This window comes from Balaenoptera acutorostrata, chromosome 10, assembly GCF_949987535.1.
Source record: "Balaenoptera acutorostrata chromosome 10, mBalAcu1.1, whole genome shotgun sequence".
NCBI classification, from domain to species: Eukaryota; Metazoa; Chordata; class Mammalia; order Artiodactyla; family Balaenopteridae; genus Balaenoptera; species Balaenoptera acutorostrata.
This window is the reverse complement of record NC_080073.1, coordinates 103466159-103490883: the sequence shown is the minus strand read 5'-3', so window position 1 is coordinate 103490883 and position 24725 is coordinate 103466159. Positions and strand designations below refer to the sequence as shown.

The 24725-nt window shown below is 52.0% G+C and overlaps 1 protein-coding gene across 5 annotated transcripts in view; it reads left to right on the top strand.

Annotated features, from left to right (window-relative positions):
* FARS2 (phenylalanyl-tRNA synthetase 2, mitochondrial) overlaps window positions 1-23989 on the top strand; it is a 397991-nt gene extending 374002 nt beyond the window's left edge. For all 5 annotated transcript variants that reach the window (XM_057554781.1, XM_007173908.2, XM_057554782.1 and 2 more), the window contains one exon: window positions 23697-23989. In XM_057554781.1, coding sequence (XP_057410764.1) covers window positions 23697-23835 — 139 coding nt within the window. In that variant the 3' untranslated portion in view covers window positions 23836-23989. The remainder of the gene's footprint in view (window positions 1-23696) is intronic.
* Window positions 23990-24725: the final 736 nt, after the last annotated feature.

Sequence of the window (24725 nt, the reverse complement as noted above, 5' to 3'; positions counted from 1 at the left end):
CCTGAGATGGTGCACGGAAGAGGGGACACACACACACACACACACACACCCAGTGGTATCCGGTTTCTACCTTTGACAGCGCGGGTCCTTGTCTGCTTGCCGTACGTTCATGTGCACTTGGAGTATAATCCAGACGGTGGCTTTCTGTGCCCCTTGTCACTGAGCTCCTTCCACTCAGAGCCCCTCTCCAAGGAGGGTGGCACAGTGCTCTTAGTTTCCGGAAACCAAAGTTCTTCGCAAACAGCACCCGCTCAGGCCTGGGGCTTCAGTGCAGTGGTCCAGCCTGCAGGCAGTAGCCAGGTTTGGCTGGTGATGCTGGGCCGTGGTCAGGAGGAGGCTGGGCAGAGAGCTGCTGTGTGGGGAGGGGGCGTGGGGGGCTTCCTTAGGCAGGACTGGGTCTCCTTCACTCTTGTCCCCTCAGTGCCCAAAGCAGTGCACGTCACTTGCTTGGAATCGGCATCAAGGTCTGCTGATGTGTGCTACACCCCTGCTATTTGCCAGGTGAGACTAGCGTGGTGAACAGAAGTATGGAGCAAGCGCTGTCTGCAGACAGCTTATATTCTCGTGGGGAGAGACAGGTAATAAAATAAATGAGCATCCTGTAATGTCCTTAGACTGTGATAAGTGCCATGGAGGAAAGGCAAGAGCGTGAGATGGGGTCTAAGGCAGAAGCCTGCCCCGCACTTGAGGGCTGGGGTGTGCAGTGGGCGCCAGCCGAGACAGAGCATGGTAGTGGGAGCGGAGTGAGTGACGGGCACTGGAGGAGATAAACTCAGGTCACACAGGGTCTTGGAGGCCACTGAAAGGGCATTGGCTTTGACTCTGAATGAGGTGGGAAGATCTTAGAAGACTTTGGTCAGGGTTCCACGTGGCGATGTATGTTAACAGCATCGCTTTGGCTACTCCAAGGAGGCAGAGTGGGAGCAGGGAGACCAGTCAGGCGCTCGCGATAATCCAGACAAGAGACGGTGGTGGTTCGGATGGTAGTGATGGAGGTGGTGGGCGATGGTCAGATTCTGGAAGCCAGAGCCTGTGGGGTTCGCTCTGGGGTTAGATGTGGGGCATGAAGTCAGTGACACAATGTCACGTCTGCCATCTTCTTTGGTCAGACAGGCCAGCTCTGGTGTGATGTGGGAGGAATCGCACAAGGGCATCAACAGCAGTGGGAAGGATCATTGTGGCCATCTTAGGGGCTGGGTACCAGCACGTGGGAGGTGGAGAGGCGACCACCCGTGTCCCTGCAGCGAGGCTGGGCTGCTGCACGCGTGGTCCTCATCTTGAGAGTCAGGGGACAGTGGCCTACAGTCACCTGTCAGCCTTCACGTTGTTACTAAATAATCTTTTCTCATTGATGACAGGATATATTGAGTTCTCAACCCATTGTGGATTCCTACGATGCCTCTCTTTTTTCAGTTATTGAACTTAGAGATTGATTGTTCTTAAAATCTGTACCTAAAGCCTCCATTCTCTCCAATTCTCAGCTCATTCCTTTCTTTAATATTCTATGCTTTATCCTGGACCATCTCTGAAGACCAAGACTTAATCTGAAATGGCTTTAACAAATCGTCTCATTCAAAATCTGCCCACAAGCCAGTTCCACCCCCCCAAAAAAAAAACCTCACATGAGACCCCTCCCTCCCTCCCTCCCCGCCCTCCTGTCTATTCACCCTGCCGTCCACCCTCCCACCACCAACCCTAGTGTGGGAGCAGGTGTCTGTGCCACCCAGAGCTTGGCCCTCTCCCCCTCAAGTTCGTAGCTGACGAAGGGAGCAAACGACACCCCCTTTCTGAGCAAGAGAGACAAACAAGTGTGTCTCAGGGGCTCCTTTCTAGTGAGAAGGATGGCTTGTTTGGCACAGAAAATGCAGAGAAAATCCTCTTGGGAGTGTGGGAGCGGCACAGCCCTCGTGACCACTGTGCTGTGGGAACTTGACCCTTTTCCCCACCAGGAATGGGGAGGGCTGGGCAGGGTCCAGCAGCCCTCACGGCCACAGGCGAGAATCAGGGGTGAGAGTAAAACCGAAAACAAAAAGAACGAGCCTTGATTATGGATGTGTGTCTGACAAGGTGCTAAGGTGCTGCACGCAGTAGGTCATCTTGTCTTGAGACCATGCCTGAGGCTGAGGGGCTGAGTGACTTGTTCCCAGACACTGTCCTGGCTCTGCCGGCCTGGGGCGGTGACCAGGAGTCAGCGCAGCTGCCGCCGGTACCGAGTGCTTCCCCTCGGCTGTTCAGCAGGTGCAAGTCAGGTGCTGCCTGCAGCGAACACCCTGCATCCTGGCTTGCCTGCTTTTGGCCTTGCGTGTGGTTAGCCTGAAACGGGAGCAGACTGGGTTTGTGATGCTCTGCGGAGGACCAGAAACGGCCTCCCTCTTCTTCACTGAGTTCAGGTGTCATTACCAGATAGACACGGAACTCAGGTTTGAATACTGATATGGTGAAATGAGGAGGGGCTTTGGCTCAGTTTGGTAGCCACAGTCGTTGGGGCCAGTGTGAGGGGCAGAGGGGGCGCCCGGAGAGGGCTGAGCCCGAAAGGCCCCGTTCCTCCAACCTGCCCTCACTTCAGACTAACCCCTCCCCCAGGGAGGCGTCCCAGGCAGGGGCAGCACGTGTGTCTTGAAGAAGAGCAGGAAGGTTGTGCGCTCACATGTATGAACAGGGAGCGGTAAGGAGAGTGAAGTGGGCGGGGCCAGGCCAGCAGGACCTTCATCTTTATCCCAAGAGCCCTTAGCATCGTGAGCGTCTCGTTATCAGATTTGTACGGTTGAAGATCACACGGGCTGTGGTGGGGAGAACTGGGGGGTGGAGGGGAACAGGGAGACAGGGGACAGGATACAGAGGTACTGGTGAGCCTGGAGGCCAGCGAGGGGCCCCAGCCCTCGCCTCTTGCGGTCGGCTCCCTTCTCCGGACGGTGCCGATGGCCGCGGGGGCGGATCCAGCTGCACTGAGACCGACCGGGGGAGGCTGGGGCTCTACCAGACCCTGGAGAAGACCGACCGACCGACCCTGCCGTGCCTACCCTCAGACCACGTGCAGGCCCCTGTGAAAGGCGTTGTCTCTTCAAGCTTCATTCTCCGTGTGGAAACTCCTTCCTTCTGGCGTTTTTACAGTTTATGAAGCAAAGAAGCCATAAAGAGATGTGTCGCCCCACCTCAAAGCTCTCACCTAGGTGCAGCTGCCAGGTGGCCCCTCCCCTGCGCTGGGGAAGTGTGATTGTTGCTGATGAAGGACCAGGAAACCAGGGCCCACACTTGTATGTGGGCTCCCCTAATGCCAGCATAAACAGGGAACAGCTCTTGGGAGGCTGGGTGTTTGGGGCATGTGGGGAGGTTTTGCTGTGGGCCCAGCGCTGCTCTCTCCCCCAGCAGGCATCCCACCGGTAAGGAGGTCTGCTGAGCCGCTGCTGTGGACCAAGCATCGTGCCGGTGCCCAGGGTCCAGCAGGGAACCCTGCCTTCTCAGAAGTTAGCAGGGGCCGGGGGTGGGCACAGACAGGTGACAGACATCACAACTCAGCAGCACAGTGATGCCAGGGAGAACTTCTCAAGGGGCTAACTTCCAAGCAGAGTCCTGAGGAATGAGTAGGAATCGGTGAAATGGAAGGTTAGGGAGAGGGGGAACGTAGACGGAAGGTCCCCAGAATTTGAAGGCGCTGGAACGTATATCGCGGTGCTGGACTGAGCCTCAGGCGGGAGGAGAAACCGAAGAGAAAAAGGATGGTGTGAGGGGCTGGTGGAATTGTGGGTTTGCCGACAGGCAACTGAAGGGCTTTCTTGGTGACTTCTTATTCCTACCTGGAAGGAGGGCAAGATCATTTAAAGGATGACTATTAATAGGCTCTCTTTCAACTTTTCAACTCATCTCTAAGCATCTCTCCTGATCAACCCATCCTTACAGGATTTCCAAGTCTTTTCTCACCATTTTGTGGATCGCTTAGCGAGGCCCCCTCCAAATCAGCGTAGAACTTTTTGCTGCACCTTTTCGTGCTCAGTTGAACTTCATAAACATAATGAGTCAGGTGGGTTTTGAGAGGCTGGGCTGCAATCCTAACACCGTATACGACGTTGCTTCTGGGTTGGCACATGCATTCTAGGTACAAGCTCGCTGTCTTATAAATGGTATTTTGGAACATAACTCTCCCTCAGTGATTTTCAACTATTTCGGGAAATCGTGAAGTTGAACCTCCTTGGTGTGTCAGTCTAGAAAGAAAAGCCAGGAGTAGCCAATGTCGTGACTTAGGTCAATAGATTGGACATTCAGTGTCCACTTTTTTAGGCAAATGGCATCTTCCAACCTGGGGATCAGGTGCTGCCACCGTGGGCACTTGGTGGTTGATGAATAATAAAAATGCAGCAATTCCCAGCGTGCAACAGACAGCTGCCTCCTGGTGAGCAAAGCAAGCTTAACGATCCGTCATGTGAGCTGTCCTCGGCAGCGCTCATTCTGGTGGGAAGTCCTTTAAGGGGGGGTCAGTTCAACGAATTCCAATCAGGGGTCCTCCCGAAGCTTCTAAAGTGGGGTGCCCCCCTCACGCCAAGTCCCGATAACGGGGCAGATGAGTAAATGCTTCCCTCCTGCCCATCTCTGGCTCCAGGGGTGAGCCTGGCAGAAGCCCGAGCTGGCCTGCAGCACCCGGCTGTGCCCCGGCAGGCCGTGTACACCCCTCCCGCACCCTTGTTCCACGGCCCGATTCCACACGGGACCTTGGACTTGCCAGGCACTAAGTGACTGCTCATCTGTGACAAGCCATTGACATCACGAGAAAGGGGGCTCTGTGAATTCCTTCCATTCAAAATTTATTTCTCCCCCCCAGTTTGTGCCAGAGGACCCCATCAAACGTTTCTGTTTTATGGCCTAACAGTACATTTTTCCCACTTACCATCCTAAAAAAAAGTCTGCCACCAGCTCTGCCCTGGTTTCTCTGTGGGGCACCCTTCTTATGCCCAGAGGTGGCTTCAGGAAGGGCCGGGCCCGCCCAGTACCTCTGCTGTGCTGTGTGTGCTGTGCCGAGGTCCCAGGATGGAGGGACCCGTGACTTACACGAAACGTGTGAGCAGCTTCTCCCCACCCTCCTCCTCTAAGCAGACGTTACAACCAGCACACCGGGCTCCATCTCAGTGGTTTCTACCCCGTCCCCATCGAAATCTCTGTGCGTTAAAGCTAAAGCCCGGGGCGTATTTAATTAAAAGACAAATGGCAAAATAAGGTTGTGGTGGGTGCTTTCTAATTGTGGTCTGTTAGATTTTAATTACTGATCGTAAACTGTGAAAGCTAGTCCCAGGCGCTGCTCTGCACACCCCTGTTCTTTTTCATCACAAAGATGTTCTCAGCTGCTGACAGGCTGGGCCTCCTCGCCTGTGCACAGCCGACTTCATCTCGCCCGACAGTGACTCAGCAACTTGCTGAATCCAATTAGCAGCTTTGCAGCTACTTACTCAAGGCGGCTGTAGTAAAGTCTGGCTTCAGACATCTCCAACAGCCAGATGTCCCAACCCATGGTCTGCTTGTTTGTCGTCAGTAATTACCGCAGCCAGAGTGCACCAGAACACGAATCGGGGGTCATGGTGAGTTAGAATCCTGCTTCCCCCAGGGTCCCCGCTTTTCTCTGTCCTTAACCTGTGCCTGACATGGGCGTGCTTGGACATTCATGGTCAGAGCAGCCAGAGATCTTAGCAATCATCCAGTCCTCGTGGAGGAACTGAGGCCCAGAGACAGGAGGTGCTTGCTCGGGGTTACCCTGGTATTTAGGGAAAGGCTACCCGAGGGGGACCCGAGCCTCTGACACCCCCCGTGTTGCCCCATCCTCTTGGCCCCTGCAGACTCTGCCCCAGCTGGCAGGGCAGGTGAGGTGGGTGAGTTACACAGCCCCTCTGGCTCTCAGTTTCCTTACTGTTACCATGGAGTGATACCCTGTAAGAGAGTTTTGAAAAGTACATAAGATACTTTAATGAAGGTGCCCAAAACAGAGTAGAAACTCAGCACCCAAAAGTCCGTTCCATCCTGATTTGGGGGCAGAGGGAGGGCGGGGGAGAAGGAGAGAGAGAGAAAAACACAATTGTGTGAAAACATGAACCAGTCACTCCCACAAACACTGAAAAAAGCAGGTGGCCAGAGGGGCGCTGCTTTGGACACGGGTTTGTGTGGCTGATGACGAGGAGGAAGGGGCCCTCTCCAGCATTGTGCTCAAGGGCCCAGAATTAAACTGGTACCTCTGTCCCAGCTCAGAGCTCTGCCCACATCTGTCAATAGATACTAGATCGCTCTGCAGGTTTTCTGCTTGGACACTTGCCTGTGTTTTGCGAGTTGCTATTTTTCTCGTTGGAATAGACCTAGGTCTACACCTAGAGGCTGAGTGAATGAGCATATTTTAATGAATTGTAAAATGATCGGCCATGGCATACAGCCGTCAGTAACCCAGGCGTCACCTCCCCATGTTAACATGCATATAAATTTCATGGCTTTGTCCTATCGGCTGAAAAGGGCGCCACAGACCTGGCTTTTCTCTCAGCTCTGTTTTGAGTTTTCCTGTGCCCAGAGGTAATTGCAGAGAGTGATTTAAAAAAAACAAAAGCAGGGCTTCCCTGGTGGCACAGTGGTTGAGAATCTGCCTGCCAATGCAGGGGACACGGGTTCGAGCCCTGGTCTGGGAAGATCCCACATGCCGCGGAGCAGCTGGGCCCGTGAGCCACAACTACTGAGCCTGCGCGTCTGGAGCCTGTGCTCCGCAACAAGAGAGGCCACGATAGTGAGAGGCCCGCACACCGCGATGAAGAGTGGCCCCCGCTTGCCGCAACTAGAGAAAGCCCTTGCACAGAAACGGAGACCCAACACAGTCAAAAATAAATAAATAAATAAATAAATAAATAAATTTAAAGAAAACAAAAACAACCGGGATATATCTTCCAAATCAAGTACAGTCAACACAGTGTTTCAGAGAGAAACTCACCAGCCACTCCCCTATAGTTTTGATACAAGTGGGAGGTCCAGATTGAACCAGCACCATGGTAGTGCTGACAGAGGCAGTGCTCAGATGTCCTGCAGGCGGAGGTGCTCATGGGCCAGGGACAGCGTGAGGATGAATGGACGGGGCTTAGCACCCGGCACCCATACATCACAGTTAATATCAATGCCCTTGTTTGCTTTTTCTTTTTAGGTAAATCTGGGGACATAACCTTTTATTAATCTAAATGTATGCATTGCTCATTAAATTAATTAACAAAGCTTATAATGCTAATACTATTATAGTAAATCCTATCTTTTATTGAGTATTCATTTTGTGCCAGTCATTATGTTTTAATCTTATTTCATATATCTATAAAGTATGTTTTATTAGCCGTACTTAAAGGTGTCAAAAACTAGGCTTAGAGAGAGTCAGTAACTTGCCAGAATGAGAACAAGTCTGTGAAACACTGTGTGTTTCCATCAGTAGTCAGGTTCTGTGGGAAGCCTGGGGCTGATGGAAATAACCAAGACAGGAGATCAGCTTTCCTGAGTTAGTTACTCCAACTTAGGGCATGTGGAACATCATCTAAGATGAGGACTACCCCTGGAAAACCGGGACGTCTGAAACCACAGCTTCCAAACAGCTCTGATGGGGAGTGAACCTGGCTCACTAGGTTGTGATCTAAGCCATCATATTATCGTTGCTGGCTTCTTACATCCACTTCTTTATGAGTTCGGTTTTCTTCCTAAACTGTCCCATTCACAGGGCTTTCATGGCAGGTGTTGAGTGGTGAACTTTCTCATTTTGTCTCACTTTGTCTGAAAATGTTTTCATTTTGCCATTATTCCAGAATAACAGCTTAGCTGAGTATAACTAATATAGGTTGACATTTTGTTGGTATTATTGCATCACCTCCTGACCTCTTTGTAGCTACTGAGAAGTCACCTATGTCTTTAATTGTTCCTTTGTTAAGTTCTCTATTTTTCCTCTGTAGTTGTTGTCAAGGTCATCTCTTGGTCTTAGTTTTTCTGCAGTTGCATTACGATGTGCTTAGGGCAGACTTTTATTTTTAATCCCATTCAGAACTTATTGTGCTTCCTGAGTCTGAGGACTTCATTAATTCTGGAAGTTTCCCAGCCATTATGTTTTCAGATATTGTCTCTCTTTGTTCTCTTTCTATTCTTCTTCTGGTACTCATACTCTATCCTATGTTTCTTACCCTCTCCCATATTTTCATTTCTGTACTTCTCTACTGCATTCTAAACAGTTCCACACATGTGTCTTCCAGTTTATTAATTCTACATTTGGCTGTATCTAATCTGTTGTTTAGCCCTTCCACTCATTTTTAAATTATAACTATATTTTTATTTCTATACATTTTCTTATAACTATATTTTTATTTCTATACATTTTCTATGTTGGCCTTTTTCAGATCTGCTGTTTTTTATTCATAACGTTCTTTCATATCTTTTATGTCTTTAAGTATTTTTAAATGTTTAAATTAACTTTTAATCATTTTAAACCCTTTCTGGATTGTTTTTGTATTAGAAATTCTTGGGGTACTAATCCTTCTGTGCTTTTTATCTAGTGACTGTGGCATATAATGGGTTGTCTCCTCATGTGTCCTGTATTTTTTGACTGGGCGATTATGTTCATTGGGACCTTTCCTGAAGTGATCCCACGTGGCCACACTTTTCTCCAGGGCTGTTCTACATTTTCTTCTGCCAAGTAGTCTAGGTATCCTATGGTTAGCATTATTCCAGGCCCAATTTTGTGTTGATTTCTCAGCTTGCAGATCTGAGGCATTTCTTAGTCTACTGTCACATCAAGGATGCAGCCCTTCAGAGTTCCAGTTTTGTGTGGGAATCTCAGGTCCCACTTCTTGCTTCATGTGGACCAAAGCCTTCATACTCTGTTTTCAGGTGGACATTAAAATCTAAATTCTAGGTTCCAATAACTGATACTGCTTCCTACTCTAGGCAGCTGAAGTACTAGGCACTTACTGTTGCAGGTTTTTTTTCTTTATTTTTTGCACCTGGAGATTTCCCCTTGCTTTCATAATCTACTCAACTATCCACTTTTTAAAAGCCAATGTTCCTATATGTTATTCAGCACATCTAAGAGTATGTAGCAGTAGGATCTTTAGTTTATCATATTCTGCCATCGTTCTGGAATCTTCCTGGCTCACTGCTATCTTATTCTAATTGTCATACATGGAACAGATTGTGGTAGAGAAAGAGACAGACTTACTCTTTGATCACCTGTTCTAGCAATCTGTCCAAAGCACACTCTGTGCCCAACTCTGCACTCATTCCTTTGCCCAGTAAAAAAACTCAGCGTGAAGTAAGGGAGCCGAAAGACACTGGACCACCACACAAGTAGTTTCTTCAAGGCATGACAGTGTCACATTGGCCCTCAAGCCCACAATTGAAGTGTCTTGTGGACACTTTGCCTTTGAAATTAACTCACGGGCAGTCTTATTGAATCTTGCCTAAGCATTTAAAATGGACAGAATTCAACTTCAGAAAATTGATTATGTTTTTCTCCAGTACACCAGAAATGTAAGTTTGATGTCTTTTTTTTTTTTGAAGTAAGAAAATACCAAAAAAAGGAAACTTTTTTTTTTCATTGAGTTTAAAAATGGACAACCTCAACTCAATAATATTTTGAAATGGTTTATTGACTTGGGCTTTTACTTTATTAGTACTTTCTTCCAAGTTGCTGACAATGCTTTGCTCACATGACTTCAATTTTTCCTAACTGAAGGACTAGTTAGGAGCAGATATCATTCCTTTGGTTTTATTGAGACCTGGAGAGGTCAATAGATTTATCCAAGTAACAAAGATAGCCAGACCATCAAAGACGCTCTGCACTTGAACCTATCAACCTCCATGGCCCCAAACAAAATTGGTTTTTCGTGGAAGTATATTTTAGACCTACTCCCTCAAGTTTCATCAAGGGACTAGCCTTATGAAACCCACGACTGCTTTGAAATAGCAATATAGTTGAGACACTGGCCACTAAGTCAGACAGCATCCCCAGCCTGGGACTAAAAGCACAGCTTTGGAGACAACTGGACACCTAAGTTGGAATCCCACCTCTGTTACCTGCTACTTGAGTGACCTGGGAAGACGCTTTTAACCTGAGCTGTAGTTTTCTCACCTGCAAAATAGGGGGAATAATTCCCAATATGAGGGGACTGTAATGAGAATTAAATGAGAGGTTGTATCCAGGCGTACTAAGTGACCCAGAAATCACGGTCATTGCTCATCTAAAGCTCCCTGTATGAAGCCCCACCTAGACATTTACCTTAGAATATTACCTTGGGGTGGGTTTCCTTCCCTGAACAGCTATGATCTTTTCTCCCCTCGGGCAGTGAGAACCTTGGAATTGATCAGGCTTCTTTCACTGTGGCTGCGAGTTCTAAACCAGATTTATGTCTTTACTCATTCAGCCCACCACCTGCACATCTGTGTTTTCCGGGTCGGACTTTGCCTTCATCGACCTAACATTGTCCCTCATTCTGGCTTTTTTCATCCATGTTTTCTATTAATGGCAAGGATAAAATGAAACATTAAAGTGCCTAGCACTTTATACATAATAGATCCTTCTTCCCTTTAAAGTATTTTTTTCTTCTTTTGCCCTTTCTTTCTTTATACTTCCTACACTTTCTCTGCCAAGTAATATTTACTAAGGCATTAATTTTTCCCTTTTTGGGATAAAGTCCTAGTCACGTTTTGAAAAGCAGCCTGTAATTCATCTGTTACCGTGATATCCTTGTTGAACAGCAGTCAGCGGTGACTGCAGTGGACATCAGTAGGCCGGCAGAGTATGTCTGGGAGAAAAGATGAGCAGAGTTTAACGCAAAGGAAGGGAGCGAGGTCCCAGCCTCGGCCCTCACCCACTCACGCCATCTTTCTGGGCCTGTCCCTGCTCTGCAAACAGAGGTGACAGTGTCCACCTCTCGGGATTGCCCTGTGGTCACAGCCAGGGAGATGACACGGGCACGAGGTTCTGGAAACCTCATAGCTTTATAATCGTCAGTTTTCTTCTTGCTGCTGATATTACTATTGACAAAGTAGCTTCAGCTTTGCGAAGACTGTGTGATGGCAAGGCCCAGAGTTTTCTTTAATCTTGTCAATATTTGGAATTTAAAAGTTGTTTCCATACATAAGTCATACAAGGTTCTAGAACAAGTTTCCATCAGTGTGGTTCATCGTGTTAGCTCCTCAGGGGAATAGGAGTCTGGGGTAGTCACATCCTTCTCCAGATGTGAAAATGAATCCATTAGGAACGTGGGGTGACTGGGGTGTGACCGTAACGTTCCAGCAACTTCTGAGTTCAAATAGCACTACCCCCTCCAAATGCTCTGTGCTGAAGGCCATGTGATGCTGTTTTGTTCTCAAAAGCTGTTTGGACCCCCCCCCCTTTTTTTTTTTCTGTAGGAATTTTTATGGGACCAACAATAAGCCACATCAGAAAACATCATCTTATTTTATGGCTGTGCTTTCTTTTAGCACATCTGGAATATTATGCAATTAGATTACTTTTCCTCCTCAATTTTAGCACTAAATATTTGGCCATTTGCAAAAATGAAATCTCTCTTCTATCATGATAAATTTAAATACTCATTTGTATCATGATAAATTTAAATACTCATTTGTAATTACAAAGTGCCTTCAAAGCCTACTAACTCTTGATAACACTGCGAGGAAGTTGTAATCCCCTCTGTAACGAGGAAGTTGTAATCCCCTCTGTAAGATAGAGATGCTGAGGCTCAGAGCTGTTAAAGGACTTCTGTTAAGTCACTCGTCGTCCTACGGTGACAAGCTCTCAGGGAAGAACCCAGGTTTCCGACCTCCTCAGCCTGTCTGCTCTCTGCTGCGCTTGGTGCGTTTACGCTCCGTGGGATCAAGGATTTCTCTTTACTTAGAAGAATGTGTTCCCCAAATGAGCTCCAATCCTATTTTAAGCAAATTTCACTTGGATTTGTTAAGTTTTGAGCTGAATTCAGGCAAACCATTGCCTGTCTGAGCTTTGCTGCCTTCTATCATAGAATATGGGATGGTTTTTATTTTTTTATTTGTTTGTTTGTTTTTTGGGGGGGTTGGTTTTTAAATCGCCCTCCTTGGAGCCTTCGGGATGCTGATGAGCTGCTGGGGGAGGGGCTGCCGTGGGCAGGAGGCCAGGCTGAGTGGGTGGGCTCTTCATGCCCACATCAGCTAAAGCGGCTTTGCTTTGAGCTGTGCTATATATGCTGTGTGATTTAGAGGGAACAGATTGGAAAGGTGTCACATGGTAGAGAGCCTGGGGTTCTGGGTTTTAAAACAAAAAGGACCTAAACCTCGAGGCCCTCTGGTGACGGTGCTCTCGTGATGACCCTGGCTTGAGCTCAAAGGCTTCATGACATGACATGCAGAACCGTCTTCTAGGGACTTCCCTGGCGGTCCAGTGGTTGAGACTTTGCCTTCCAGTCCAGGGGGTGCGGGTTCGATCCCTGGTTGGGGAGCTAAGATCCCACGTGCCTCTCGGCCAAAAAACCAAAACATAAAACAGAAGCAATATTGTAAAAAATTCAATAAAGACTTTAAAAATGGTCCACATCAAGGGGCTTCCCTGGTGGCGCAGTGGTTAAGAATCTGCCTGCCAATGCAGGGGACACAGGTTCGAGCCCTGGTCCAGGAAGATCCCACATGCTGCAGAGCAACTAAGCCCGCACGCCACAACTACTGAGCCTGCACTCTAGAGCCTGCGAGCCACAACTACTAAGCCCACACGCCACAACTACCGAAGCCCGCGCACCTAGAGCCCGTGCTTCACAACAAGAGAAGCCACCACAATGAGAAGCCCGCGTACTGTGATGAAGAGTGGCCCCCGCTCGCCACGACTAGAGAAAGCCCGCGTGCAGCAATGCAGACCCAACACAGCCAAAAAATAAATAAATAAAATAAATTTAAAAAATTTTTTAAAAACATGGTCCACATCAAAAAAGTCTAAAAAAAAAAAAAAAAAGAACCGTCTTCTAGCCGACACCTAGAGAAGGCAATGATCTGACCAAGATCGTATGGCTCAGAAGAGGAGGAATTGCGATTTGAACCCAGTTCACAGACACATGCCGTTCCCTCTACCCAGAATCCTGCCGGGGGTGGAACCGCTTCCCCCAACCTCCTTTCACCCAGTAAGTCCCTCCCCCTGTGAGGTCAGCTCGTGGCACTTGCACAGGAACCTTCTCTGACCCACCATCTAAGTCAGTTGCCCTTGTTTTGTGGCCCCATGGCTCCACGTACCTCTTCTTCAAAGGCTTTAGTGTAGTTGCAGTTCTCGTTGCTTGGTAACTCTTTCATTAACACCTGTCTCTTACGCTGCACTGTGAGCTTCATGAGGCCAGGTCTGTTTTGTTTTGTTTTGCTTTGTTTTGTTTTATTCCATCGTTAGGTCCTCAGTACCCAGCAGAATACATGCCATATAGTGCACGCTCATTGCATTTGTTGAATTAATGAGTGGATGGAGTAGACGGACAGACAGACGTCTAGCCTTCCAGGCCGTGATATTAAACTGGCGGTCCCTGCCAGGGCCGTCATGCTGTTCTGCTGCTGATAGCGAGTTGAGGGGTGGGCAGGGCTGTCCTGGGGGAGAAGGACGGGGGTGAATCCGGGACCAGCGAGGACAGGCCGGAAGCCTTTGCCGGCTCACTGTGAGGGGAGCTCCCGCCCAGCCTGCTCTGCGAGTCCCGGGTGGGCTGCCCCGGAAGTGGTCCAGCATCAGGCTCTGCAGGGAGAACTCAAGCTTGAACCAGAAAATCTCCACGGCTCCTGATCCTGGATTCTGTGATTCCGTAAAACATGCTGCTTGGATGAATGGTATATAATCAAGCTCTCCCTGCTGTATTCCAGCCTAGAGTATCATGGCTAGAGGAAGCTCGTCCTCCCAGCCGAGCCCCAGTTTAGTCCCTCTCTCCCGTAACCTCTCACTCAGTATCTGTCGAGGGATGACGCTATTAGTTAGCCCCAGAGAGTCCCTTCTCAAAAGCATTTGCAAAGTAACCACAAATCATTGGAAATATATATGGATTTCTCTCTACTAATGTGTGCTTCCTTCATAATTAACTAGACACTGAGTCTCTCAAAGTAATTAGCCCACTTTCTCCAAGACTCACTGAAGAAATAAAAGCTATACGACATAGCACACTCATGGCTAATCCTACTCATGAGTAATGGGGTTGAGGAGAGCTCTGTAGCATACTCCTTGGTTGGGTGGCTGTTAATACCAGGTGGGTGACATCGTACATACCCTTATATCTCGGGAACCCTCTGTCGTTTGGGGCTGTGAGATCTCAGGGCCCACCTCTAGGTGCAGCAAAACTGCCCAGAGCAAGGTCCTACCAGCCTTTCACAGGACTCCATACAGACCTCATCCTGGACCTGGTGGTTTTGGTTTTTGCTGAATGATGGATTTTCAGTTGAGCCTTCTTAGCCAGGATTATAAGGCCCTCTCCCTGCAGATCATGCATCCTCTGGATGGCTCGCCATTGGACCACTTGTACCTGGAACATACCCTCAGCATCCTTTGTTGAAACAGAAGAGGAAACACATAAGGAACGCCCCTACCAGTACCACGTGTCATTTGCCACCTAGATTACGCTCTTTGCCCTTCACCTGCCAAAATCCTACTCGTCCTTAAGATCTAGATCTAATCCCATCCCCCTGCCAGTCTTTTCTAACCCCTAAGTCGTTTACAATCTATGCCATCCATTTAACACTTAGCACTAACAGCATTGTCCTGCTAGCTATCATTTCATGCATCCATGTCTCAACCCCCAAACAGATGGTAATCTAGCCTCATCCTTCTTTGTCTTGTTTTGCGATACCTCTTCCCCCTCACTCTGCCGCTGTGTTGTACCCAGAACGGCCACCCCATGAATATTTATGTATTGATCAAGCAATGCCTATCCCTGTTCTGTACCTCCTCAGTGTCTGCCTCCGCACAGAATAAATCATTGTGGATCAATTGATTGAGATGAAAATGTAGCACTTCACCTGCCAAACACCTTGTGTTTTGTGACCTGGCTCATCCGCTGAGGTGCCAGCGCGTTCGGGAAGCTGCGGTGCACCAGCGCGGAGTTAAAGTTAGCTCTGTTGACTTGGGCTGTGCAGACGCAGCAGGGAGAAAAGGATAACCTCTTCCAAATTCCCCACACGGAGGAAAAGCACAGAGCTTTGGAAATCTGTGCAACATGAGACATTACTTCAGGCTTGGTAGAAATGTAGGAGGATGGCTTGGAAGACAATGGATGAAAAGAACTTTTCAAATACGGTAAATGCGGTTAGAGCACGATAAGCAGCGGTCCTAGAAACCATTTGTGTAAAACACAGGGCAGCCTGGCGGCTAAGTTCATGAAATCAGGAAGAGGAGCCACCTGGGCAGGTGGGAACCATCCACGTTGTTCTCTTGCGATGGTCCTGCCACCGGCCAGGCAGTGGTCTGCTAGGGTTTTCTATTGTTGCTTTCTGTTTGTTTGTCTTTAGTACAAATTTGAGTTCCCAACTTCCTCTTCTAGTAATAGTCAACTAGGTTGTTTGGGCGAACTCTCCTCCTCCAAAATGAAAAGTTTATTGTGATAAAATATACATAACGTAAAATTTACTATTCTCACCATTCTTAAGTATACAGTTCAGCGGCGTTAAGGACATTCACACTGTTATGCAGCTGTCACCTCCATCCACCTCCAGAACTTTCTCATCTTCCTCAGCTGAAACTCTGTCCCCCTTAAACGCTAACTCTCTGTCCCCATCCCTCAGACCCTGGCGACCACCACTCTCCTTTCTGTCTCTATGAATTTGATGACTCCAGGGACCTCATGGAAAAGGAGTTGTATACTTTTTGGCCTTCTGTGTCTGCCTTATTTCACCAACTATAATGCCTTCAGGATTCCTTCAGGTTGTCGCATGTACCCTATTAGGATCCATTTGTACAGATGAGGAAGTTGTTGAAGCTCAGATAACTTGTCCAAGGTCATTCGGGCCTTTCTGTGTGGCCCCAACTGAGGGTCTAGAATCTTGAGTAAGTAATAATACCAGTTGTTAACTGTAGCTTGAACTGTGCTAAACACTTTACGTATACTATTTTCATTCAGTCCTTCAAAAACCCTGGGAGTACACGATCTGGATCTTAGAATGAGAACCTGGACCAGCGATTAAGAACTGGCCCAAGATCCGAGAGCTGGGAAGCAGCAGGGCTGGGCTGGGCTGCATCCCCGAGTCTCCCCACGGAAGCGTCTATTAGAAAACTTCCCCAGAGCAGTTGTTTTCGTATGGACGTGCACGTGGGGACCAAGAACACCGGCCCACTCCCCGGGGGGCGAGGGCACGACCTCCTTCCTCCTGACTGCCTGGCCTGAGACCCTGCCTCGGAAGAACCGGGAACGTTAGGGGGGTTGATGGGAGTGAAAGGGGTGTTGGGGGACCTGTAGCGCCCCTGAGGACCTGCCAAGTGTCTGACGTGAAAAGGCACGTCTTGCCTGCAAAGCGTGTGTCTCCTGGGACCTCTGCAGCTGCCAGCGTGCGGGCGGCCCGGGATGGGGGCAGCTCCGGAAGCGGGTTCCTCTCGCCCGGCCCCGCTTTCCCTCCTTCGGGGCCTGGCTTGGAGCTCTCTCTCCCACGGCGCTAACTGTCGGGGGAACCATCTGGTTTGGTTTCTGGTGACTGACGCCAAGGAACAGAAATCCCTGTGGGAAGAGCCTGCAGCCACAGAGGCAGGGAGAGGCGGTAATGTCCACACCAGAACTCGGAGGCTGCGCTCGGGTGGCCCTCGGGGGCGGCAGGCCTGAGGCCGAGCGTCTGAGCGTGCGTGATGGGGGCAGGGGTGGGAGAAGGCAGTGGATGGGGGGCAGGTTCAGTCCAGAGGGTCTGTTCCAACCCGAGACCCACCTCCTGCGGGACCTCTTCCCTGGAGAGCCGGCCTGGCTGTCACCCAGCGACCCCCGTGGCGCCAGCGGCGTCCCTGCGCCGCCTGCCCCGAAATCCCTCCGATGGGCACCCCTTCCCTTTCGTCCGCGCGGGCCCTGCAGCCGCTCAGTCCCTCCAGAATCCCCTCCGTCCTCTGCACTGACTCCTGGGATGCAGAGCCGGGGCGGGGCCGGGCTGTCACTCGGTCCAGCCCTCTCCCTGGTGAGGTCAGGTGGCCTGACCAGCCACACGGCCGTGGCTGGGGCCTGGGTCCTTTCCTGCGTTAAACCAACGCGGCCTCTGTCCTCGAAAACCCCAGAGCAGTTCATGAGGAGGCGGGCAAACCATCATCGGGCCTGAGGCCTTACGATCAGGATTTCCCTTTTTCCTCTTCCCTTTGGCCGGGGAAGGTAAAGGGGGGGAGTGATTTTCTTAGTTTCCAGAGCACTTGTTTAAATCGTGCCCGATCCTGAGCGGTAGTTCACCTCTCTCCCTGACTCCCAACCTCCCCCCACTTTCCCAGCCAGGTTCCCCAGTGTGCTCCCCTGCCCTCCCCCCGGCGTCCTTCCTCTCCCCATCAGCCCTGCAGGTAAAGGAGGTGGGGGACAGAGCAGCGGGCCCTGAGCGCCCACCCCGGACCGCCGGGGTCTCACCAGCGTCTGCTGGCGTGTCAGCACCAGCCCCGGGAGGCACGTGTCATCCTCACGTCACAAGGGGGGAGCCAAGGGCTCGGTCACACAGACAGCAGAGGCCGGGGGAGGGAGTGAAGTGGGACCCCTGCTGCAGGTCTGGGTTCTTCTCCACCCCTCACACCCCATTTCCTTGGCGACCAGCCCCCTCCCTGATCCCCTTCCCATCACACCGTTCCCCTCGCCTGAGCCTCCCGCCTGGGCGAAGGGCGCAGCCGGGTGGCCGTCAGACTGAGCTTCGGCATCACACGAGCAGGAGCGAGTCGGTGGTCCCACTGCCCGTTCCCCCGAAAACAGCACCTGCCCCAGCACAGCCCCGTCCCCGCTGTGGAGCTGCCCCTGCAGGTAGGTCACGTCAGCAGGGACCGTGGGCGCAGCGACCCATTCTGGGAGGTGCCCAGCGCACCCCCGAGAACGTGAAGGAGCTGCTCTCGTCACCGATGGAAAAGCAGACATTTCCCGTGTCTCGGGAGCTGGTGTTGGCGGCCTCCGGGGAAGGACTTGACCTCGAGGTCGGAGCCTGTGCGGTTGCCGGGGTCAACTTGATGGTGGGATGATGGAGGTGGTCCAGCCCTCGCCGGCCCCCTGCCCCGCTGTCCCTTCTGTCCAGGGAAGCCTGGTGGCCCTGGTCCCTGCACAGAGTCCGTCACTGGCACGCTGTTACCTGGAGAGCGGCAGTGAGCTTAGCAGTACCTCCTTTTCACTGACTTATCATTGACTTACAATGTGATGTTAGTTTCAGGTGTACGACATAGTAATTCAATATTTTTTGTAGGTCATACTCCATACAAAGTTATATAAAAATACTGACTATATTGCCTGTGCTGTACATTACATCCTTACCACTTGTTTATTTTATGCCTAGTAGTGTGTACCTCTTAATCCCCCTCGCCTATTTTGCCCCTCCCCTCTGGTCACCACTAGTTTGTTCGCTCTGTGTTCTTTGGGGTGGGGTGTACACCCGGGAGTGGGAGTGCTGGGTCACATGGGAATTGTGTTTACCTTTGTGAGGACCCACCGGACTGTTCTCCACAGTGGCCACGCTATTGTACGTTCCCGCTGGGTTGCTGGTTTCAGATCCAGCCCTGCCACTTACTCGCTGTGTGGACGTGGCCCAGTGACCTCTGCTCCCTCTCTCTCTGCTTGTCTCTTCTCTCTCTCTCTCTCTGTTTCCTCATTTGTGTGTCGGGACATTGATGCTGTCTACCCCGTGGGGGTGTGATGCTTACATGGGTTCGTGATGTAAAGGGCTTACATACCAGTGCCTGGTATGTAAGAGGCGCTACGCAAATAAATGTCTGATGCTGTTGCTGTGTCTGAGCCAGCGGGGGCCATGACGGATGAAAGATTGAGAAGCTTTTGGGCTAAAAGAGGCCGCGTTGTGAGGATGTAAAAGAATCAGAAAGGCCCTAATCCAGACAGTTGGGGCTGGCCCTCCGGGCATCCCTCCCTCTGGGGAATCCACCTTCTCACCTGTGCCACGCTGAGCTGTGAGACCCTCCAGCTCCGTGGTCTTCATGGATGGGCCACTCCTCAGGGGCGAGGGACTCGGTCCTCCGCTCAGACCAGGGGCCAGGTCCGTGGCTTTTGTTGGTTTCCCAGCCACCGAAAGAAGGACCAGCTAATCCACCAACTGAAAGCTCCAAAAAGAAGTTTCTAGCAAACAGACAAAAGGCACTCCTCTCTCTCTCCCTCTCCAGTGATGTTAGGAAAAGGCAAACCTGGTTGATTTTCAGCTGAGTCTACTGAATTATGGCCAAATATTCTGCCAAATACTGTTTCTCTCAATTTTTAAAATTAATCCATATGTTTATGATTCATTTGCACCCAACTCATCACAGTGTTTTGTAAAAGCTGTTGGAATCCCAAGAATCCTTATAGGGGCCTTCTTGGAAGCACTTAGAAGCAAGGAGATAAATTTTTTTCCCATTTGTCTTTGGTTAGAAATCTCAACTTGTAGAGGCTGTATTACCAGCTCTTCAGCTGAGAAACAGAGACCTGAGTGAACTGCCGAAAAAATACAATAACCGTGTTGTGAGGATGCTTTCATCTCATGCTCGTGCCGCGCTTGATGGCTTCCGAGCCCTGTCACCTTGTCTCCGAGGCAGTTGGGGAAAGTCGATGGGGTCAGCGCTGTTACTCTTTCAACGGAGGAGGAACTCAGAGTCAGGACGCGTGTCATAGGCCGGAGATGAGCAGCCAGTTCTCCGCCCCTGTGAGTCAGGGGGGCGGGGAGCTGCCCAGGCCGCTGGGACGGGGCCTCCCCTGCAGGAAACCATCCTCCCGCCCTTGCCGGGTCGCCAGATCTGTCGCCGCACTTGTTCTAGTAAATGTCTGCATCGTCATCAAACAGCCCGCAGTCCCTCCGCCCTTTTTCTTGCTCAGCTAATTTCTCCTCCCCTAGAACCCTCCGTCCCTTGGAAACCCGGGACGCTGCCTGTGATGTCGGGATGGGAGAAGGGCCCTTGCTCTGCACGGGGGCGGGGAGGTGGGTCTCCCGGCTGCCCCGAGAGGCCAGTGCAGCGGGGCACAGCTGGGCTCCACCCCTGCAGGGCACACTGTCCCCGAAGGGCCCCGGCAGGGCAGGCCTCGGCCCTCCAGCCCCAGCACGAGGCCTGCTGGGGCAGCGTCTCGCGGCGCACACAGCCCCTGCATCGGGCGCCGCGGCCTGGTGTCTCTGGGGGCCTGGGTTCTACAAAAGGCTTTGCCACCAGGAACCAGGAACTGCAGCGGCCCGTGCTGCCAGCTCACTGCTGTGCCCACGGGGTTCCCTGCTCACCTCATTTCAAAATCACAGGAAGAGGCCCCGCTTACCGAGCTCCTTCCGGTTCTGTGCACACACTTGTGTGCTCTGTCTGGTGGTTCTGCTTTGAGCTGTTCTCCGCGGTCGACACGACTGTTATCCACCTTGTATCCTGAGGCCCAGTGCGGGAACCAGCCGGGGTCACCGGGGGACGACATGGCACTGCTGGGCGTGGACCAGGCGCGGGCTCCGAGGCCTGCCCCGTGGCCGCCGCACCGGCCTGCGGAGGCAGGTGAGGCTGGCGTCGGCAGAGGGCTCGGGGCGCCCCGGTGTTCACGGCTCCCCTCGCTGCCTCCTAGCTGCCGGCGTCCGCCTCACTGTCGGAGGCAGGGGTGGGAGAGGGAAGGAGAAGGCCGTGGCTGAACTTGGCAAGGGCCGTGGAACCCCGGCAGGGCGGTGCGAGGCCGGACCAGCCTCCTCTAGGCCTGAACGCAGCCTCGCACCCCGGGGTTCGGTGGTTGCATAAGCATTCATTCAGCGGCTTTTACGCAGCACCTGCCCTATGCCAGCCATTGCCCTGGGCACCAGAGGAGCAAAGTGGAGTAACACGGCCGGGTGCCGTCCCGCAGGGGCGCACGGCGCATGCGATGGAGACCAGCGTCTAGGGGACTCGCCGGGGAGAAGCCGGGGCACAAGCCTGCCCAGTGCCCGGCAGGGCAAGTCTCTTCTTTTTTTAATAGAACAGCTTTACTGAGATGTAATTCACGTGTCATACATCCATTTAAAATACTCAACTCAGTGGTTTTTCTAACATTCACCACTCTCCCATTCCAGACATTTTCACTGCCTTCAAAAGAAACCCCATGCCCATTAATAGTCACTCTCTTTTCCACCAGCCCCTCAGCCCAGGGCAGTTGAGTCTGCTTCCTGTCTGTATGGAATTGCCTATTCTGGACATTTCATATAATGGAATCATATAATATGTGGTCTTCTGTGTCTGGCGTCTTTCACTAAGTGTAATGTTTTCAAGGTCCATCTGGGTTGTAGCATTAGAACTTCATTTCTTCTTATGGCTGAATAATATTCCGTGTAGAGGTAGACTGTTTATCCAGTCATCGTTTGAAGGACGTGTGGATTATTTCCACTTTTTGGCTGTCGAGAAGAATGCTGCTCTGCACATTCACGTACGAGTTTGTGTGTGGACAGACGTGCTCATTTCTCTCGACCATACACCTAGTGGAGGGACTGCTGGATCCTAGGGTGACTACATCTCAGTGTCTGGAGAACTGCCGTGGTTAACTTTCGGAGGTTCCTCCAGCTCTTTCCCCAGTGGCTGCACCACTTTACGTCCCCGCCAGCCACGCATGAGGGTTCTTATTTCTCCATTTCTTCTCCAACACTTGCTATTTTCTGTCTTTTTGATGACAGCCATCTTAGCTAGTACGAAGTGGCATCTCACTGTGGTTTTGATTTGCATTTTCCCTACTGGCTAATGATATTGAGCATCTTTTCATGCGCTTACCAGCCGTTTGTATGTCTTCTTGGGAGAATTCTATTCAGATCCTTTGTGCATTTTTAATCAGATTATGTCTTTCTATTGTTGAGTTGTAGGAGTTCTTTATATATTCTAGATATGAGTCCCCTATCAGTATATGATTGGCAAATGTTTTCTCCCATTCTGTAAGTTATCTTTTCATTTTCTTAATGGTGTCCTTTGAAGCACAAAAGTTTCTAATTTTGATGAAGCCCAGTTCATCCATTTTTTCTTTTGTCACCTGTGCTTTTGGTGTCATACCTAAGGAAGCTTTGCCTGGCCCAGGGTCATGAAGATGGACTCTCGTGTTTTCTTCTAATGCTGTTATAGTTTTAGGTCTTACGCTTAGATGTGTGACCTATTTTGAGTTAATTTTTGTCTGGTGTGAGGAAAGGGCCAACTTCGTTGTCTTGCATGAGGACACAGAGGCGTCCCAGGGCCGCCTGTTGAAAACACATTTCCCCATCGAATGGCCTTGGGGCAGGAAGAGGTGGAAGCGCTGCCCCGCTATCGGGGGACCTCGGGACAGCACCCAGGGCCCATCCCAGGCGCGGCCACTGAGTAGAGCCACTGGCCGGGGCTGGACTGGGAAAGCGAGGAGGGCGGGGCGGAGGTTTGTTTCGTCCCTTGTCTCGGGCAGGCAGTGGGGTGTCGGGTGAGGCGACAGGGCCGGCGGTGTGGAACCAGGGGTCCCGAGGAGCCCCCTAAGGACAGGCCTCCTCCCCCAGCCACTCAGAGGTACCTTCTTCCCTTACCTGGATCCACAGGGGGACTGACATGCGAATAGGCCTGGGAGGCAGAGTCCTTGCCCTTCCTGGAGGCGGCGAGCAGGGGAGGGTGACCAGCCCCGGGCGGAGGGGGCGGAGGGGGAGCAGATCAGGGAGGCTGGGACATCCTGCTCCGCGAGGGGCCCGGCGGCAAAACGGGCGGACAGGGAGGAGGCAGCCCCACCGAGAGCAAGTCCACGAAGGGTCCCGAGTCCCTGAGAAGCACGGGCCCGGGGCCCTGTGGCCCCTGTGGGGAACGGCGGGCCTCCCAGGGCATACGGAGCGCCCACCCCACCAGAGCCCCTGTTCAAGGCTGTAGCTTTCCTGCAGGCCTGGCGGCCTCCCGCTGGGCAGCGGGCACGTGGCGCGTGGTGTCGACGTCCCTGGGGCTCTGCCCGGCACCCACTCGTCTGCTCCAGCTTCTCCACCTGCAGCGAGGCAGGCAGGGCTGGCTCTCCCAGGAAGGGGGCTGGAAAGGAGGAATTTGGTGGCTTGAAGGAGAGAAACAGAAGTGCCCGGAGAGGGGAGGGCCTGCTGGCCAGGGCCCGGGGCTTCCTGATGAGCTGCCGTGCGCCCGTGTGTCTCAGCCGCTGCCGTGCAGTAGGAGCCTTAGTGCTGTCGCGACTGCATGTTCCCGATATCACCCAGCTGTTCCCCGGCAGCCAGGCCAGCAGCCGCCTGGTAGAGCCAGGATCAGAGCGATTGTCCGCGCAGCACAGAGATGGCACGATTGTCCTGTGCTCCCCACGGCCTGCAGGGGGCGTGCTTGGCCCCTAACCGCTCTGCTCGTCAGGGTCCGCCTCGGAGCCCAGGGCCCCCGCCCAGCTGCTGAATCAGGGCCGGCCCAGGAAATCGATTTGCAAGAAGCTTCCTTCCCAATGGATGCACTCAGTCCAAGGGGACCCAGCGGTCAGCGTTCCTGTCACGGCTCCTCTGTAAGGGACACGCCGGCCGTCAGCAGGGGTGCGCCTCTGTAGCGCCCCGTCGGCGGCCCTGTGTCCTCCTCAGCTGTCACCACTGCTTCTGCAGGAGACATCCTGCCCCTCACTCACCTGCCTTTCTCTCCCGTTCTCCAGGACACACAGGACCAGCCACTGCTACCGCGTCACCTACCGCCACATGGAGCGCACGATGTCGCAGAGGGAGGTCGGGCGCGTCCACCAGGCCGTGCAGGAGGCGGCCGTACGGCTGCTGGGCGTCGAGGGCAGGTTTTGATGTCGCCACCTCCCCGGCCGTGGCCCTCCCAGGGCCCCGGGTTTGCTGAACCAAAGAGAAAAAAGATACTGTTTGTGGACCGAGGCATCCGTCATCTTGTGAGAAATGGGTCAGTTTCAGGACTTTCAGAAAATAAAGGATGGTTCTTGAGAAACTGTTGACATAGCATGTGTCTTTTATTTGGAGAAGTGGGGGGAAGGAGCAATAATACGAGAGTTACCTTCTTTTCCTTTTAGAAATGCTTTGCCCGTTGGCGCTCGGTGCCGTTAATTGGTCCCTGGATTCGGTTAAAGTGTAAACAGCAGGCGTGATTTCCTGCCTGACAGGCGCTTCCCCCCGTGTAATGAGCAGAGTCACGCAGAGGCGCACGCTCCGGACCACAGACGCTTTTCTCGATCGGCTCCCGTTCCTTTCTCCCTCCTCCTTCTGTTCTGCAAAGGGCAGGCCGCCGACAGGGCGCCGGTGAAATGCCAGGGGTCCCTCAGAGGCGGAGGCAGTCACACCTCTGAGCGAGCAGGATTGTACTTCCTTTTCACGAAGTGGGGCTTGGAGCCAGGTCTGTGGCCCCAGGGTGTGGACAAAGCTGCCTCCTGCCCGCCCCCCCCCCCCCCGCCACCGCCCCCAGAGGAGAGAGAGCGCGCCCCGGGGCTGGGTGGCACCCGGCACTGCAGGGCCAGGTCCTTGAAGCCCTGGAGAGTTTGTTTCCTACTGGAAGGCCTCTGCTTCCGGAGACGACCTTTATGGGGGAATACGGGGCTTTGATGTTCCCCTTTTTCCATCCCGAGCGCTTTGTGGTCTGCCTGCTTCCCTCCTGACCAGTTTTCATAATCAGATTCCCTCCCCGGTGTGATGCTGGAGGCTGATGGAGGGCCGTGAGCGCTGGGATAAAT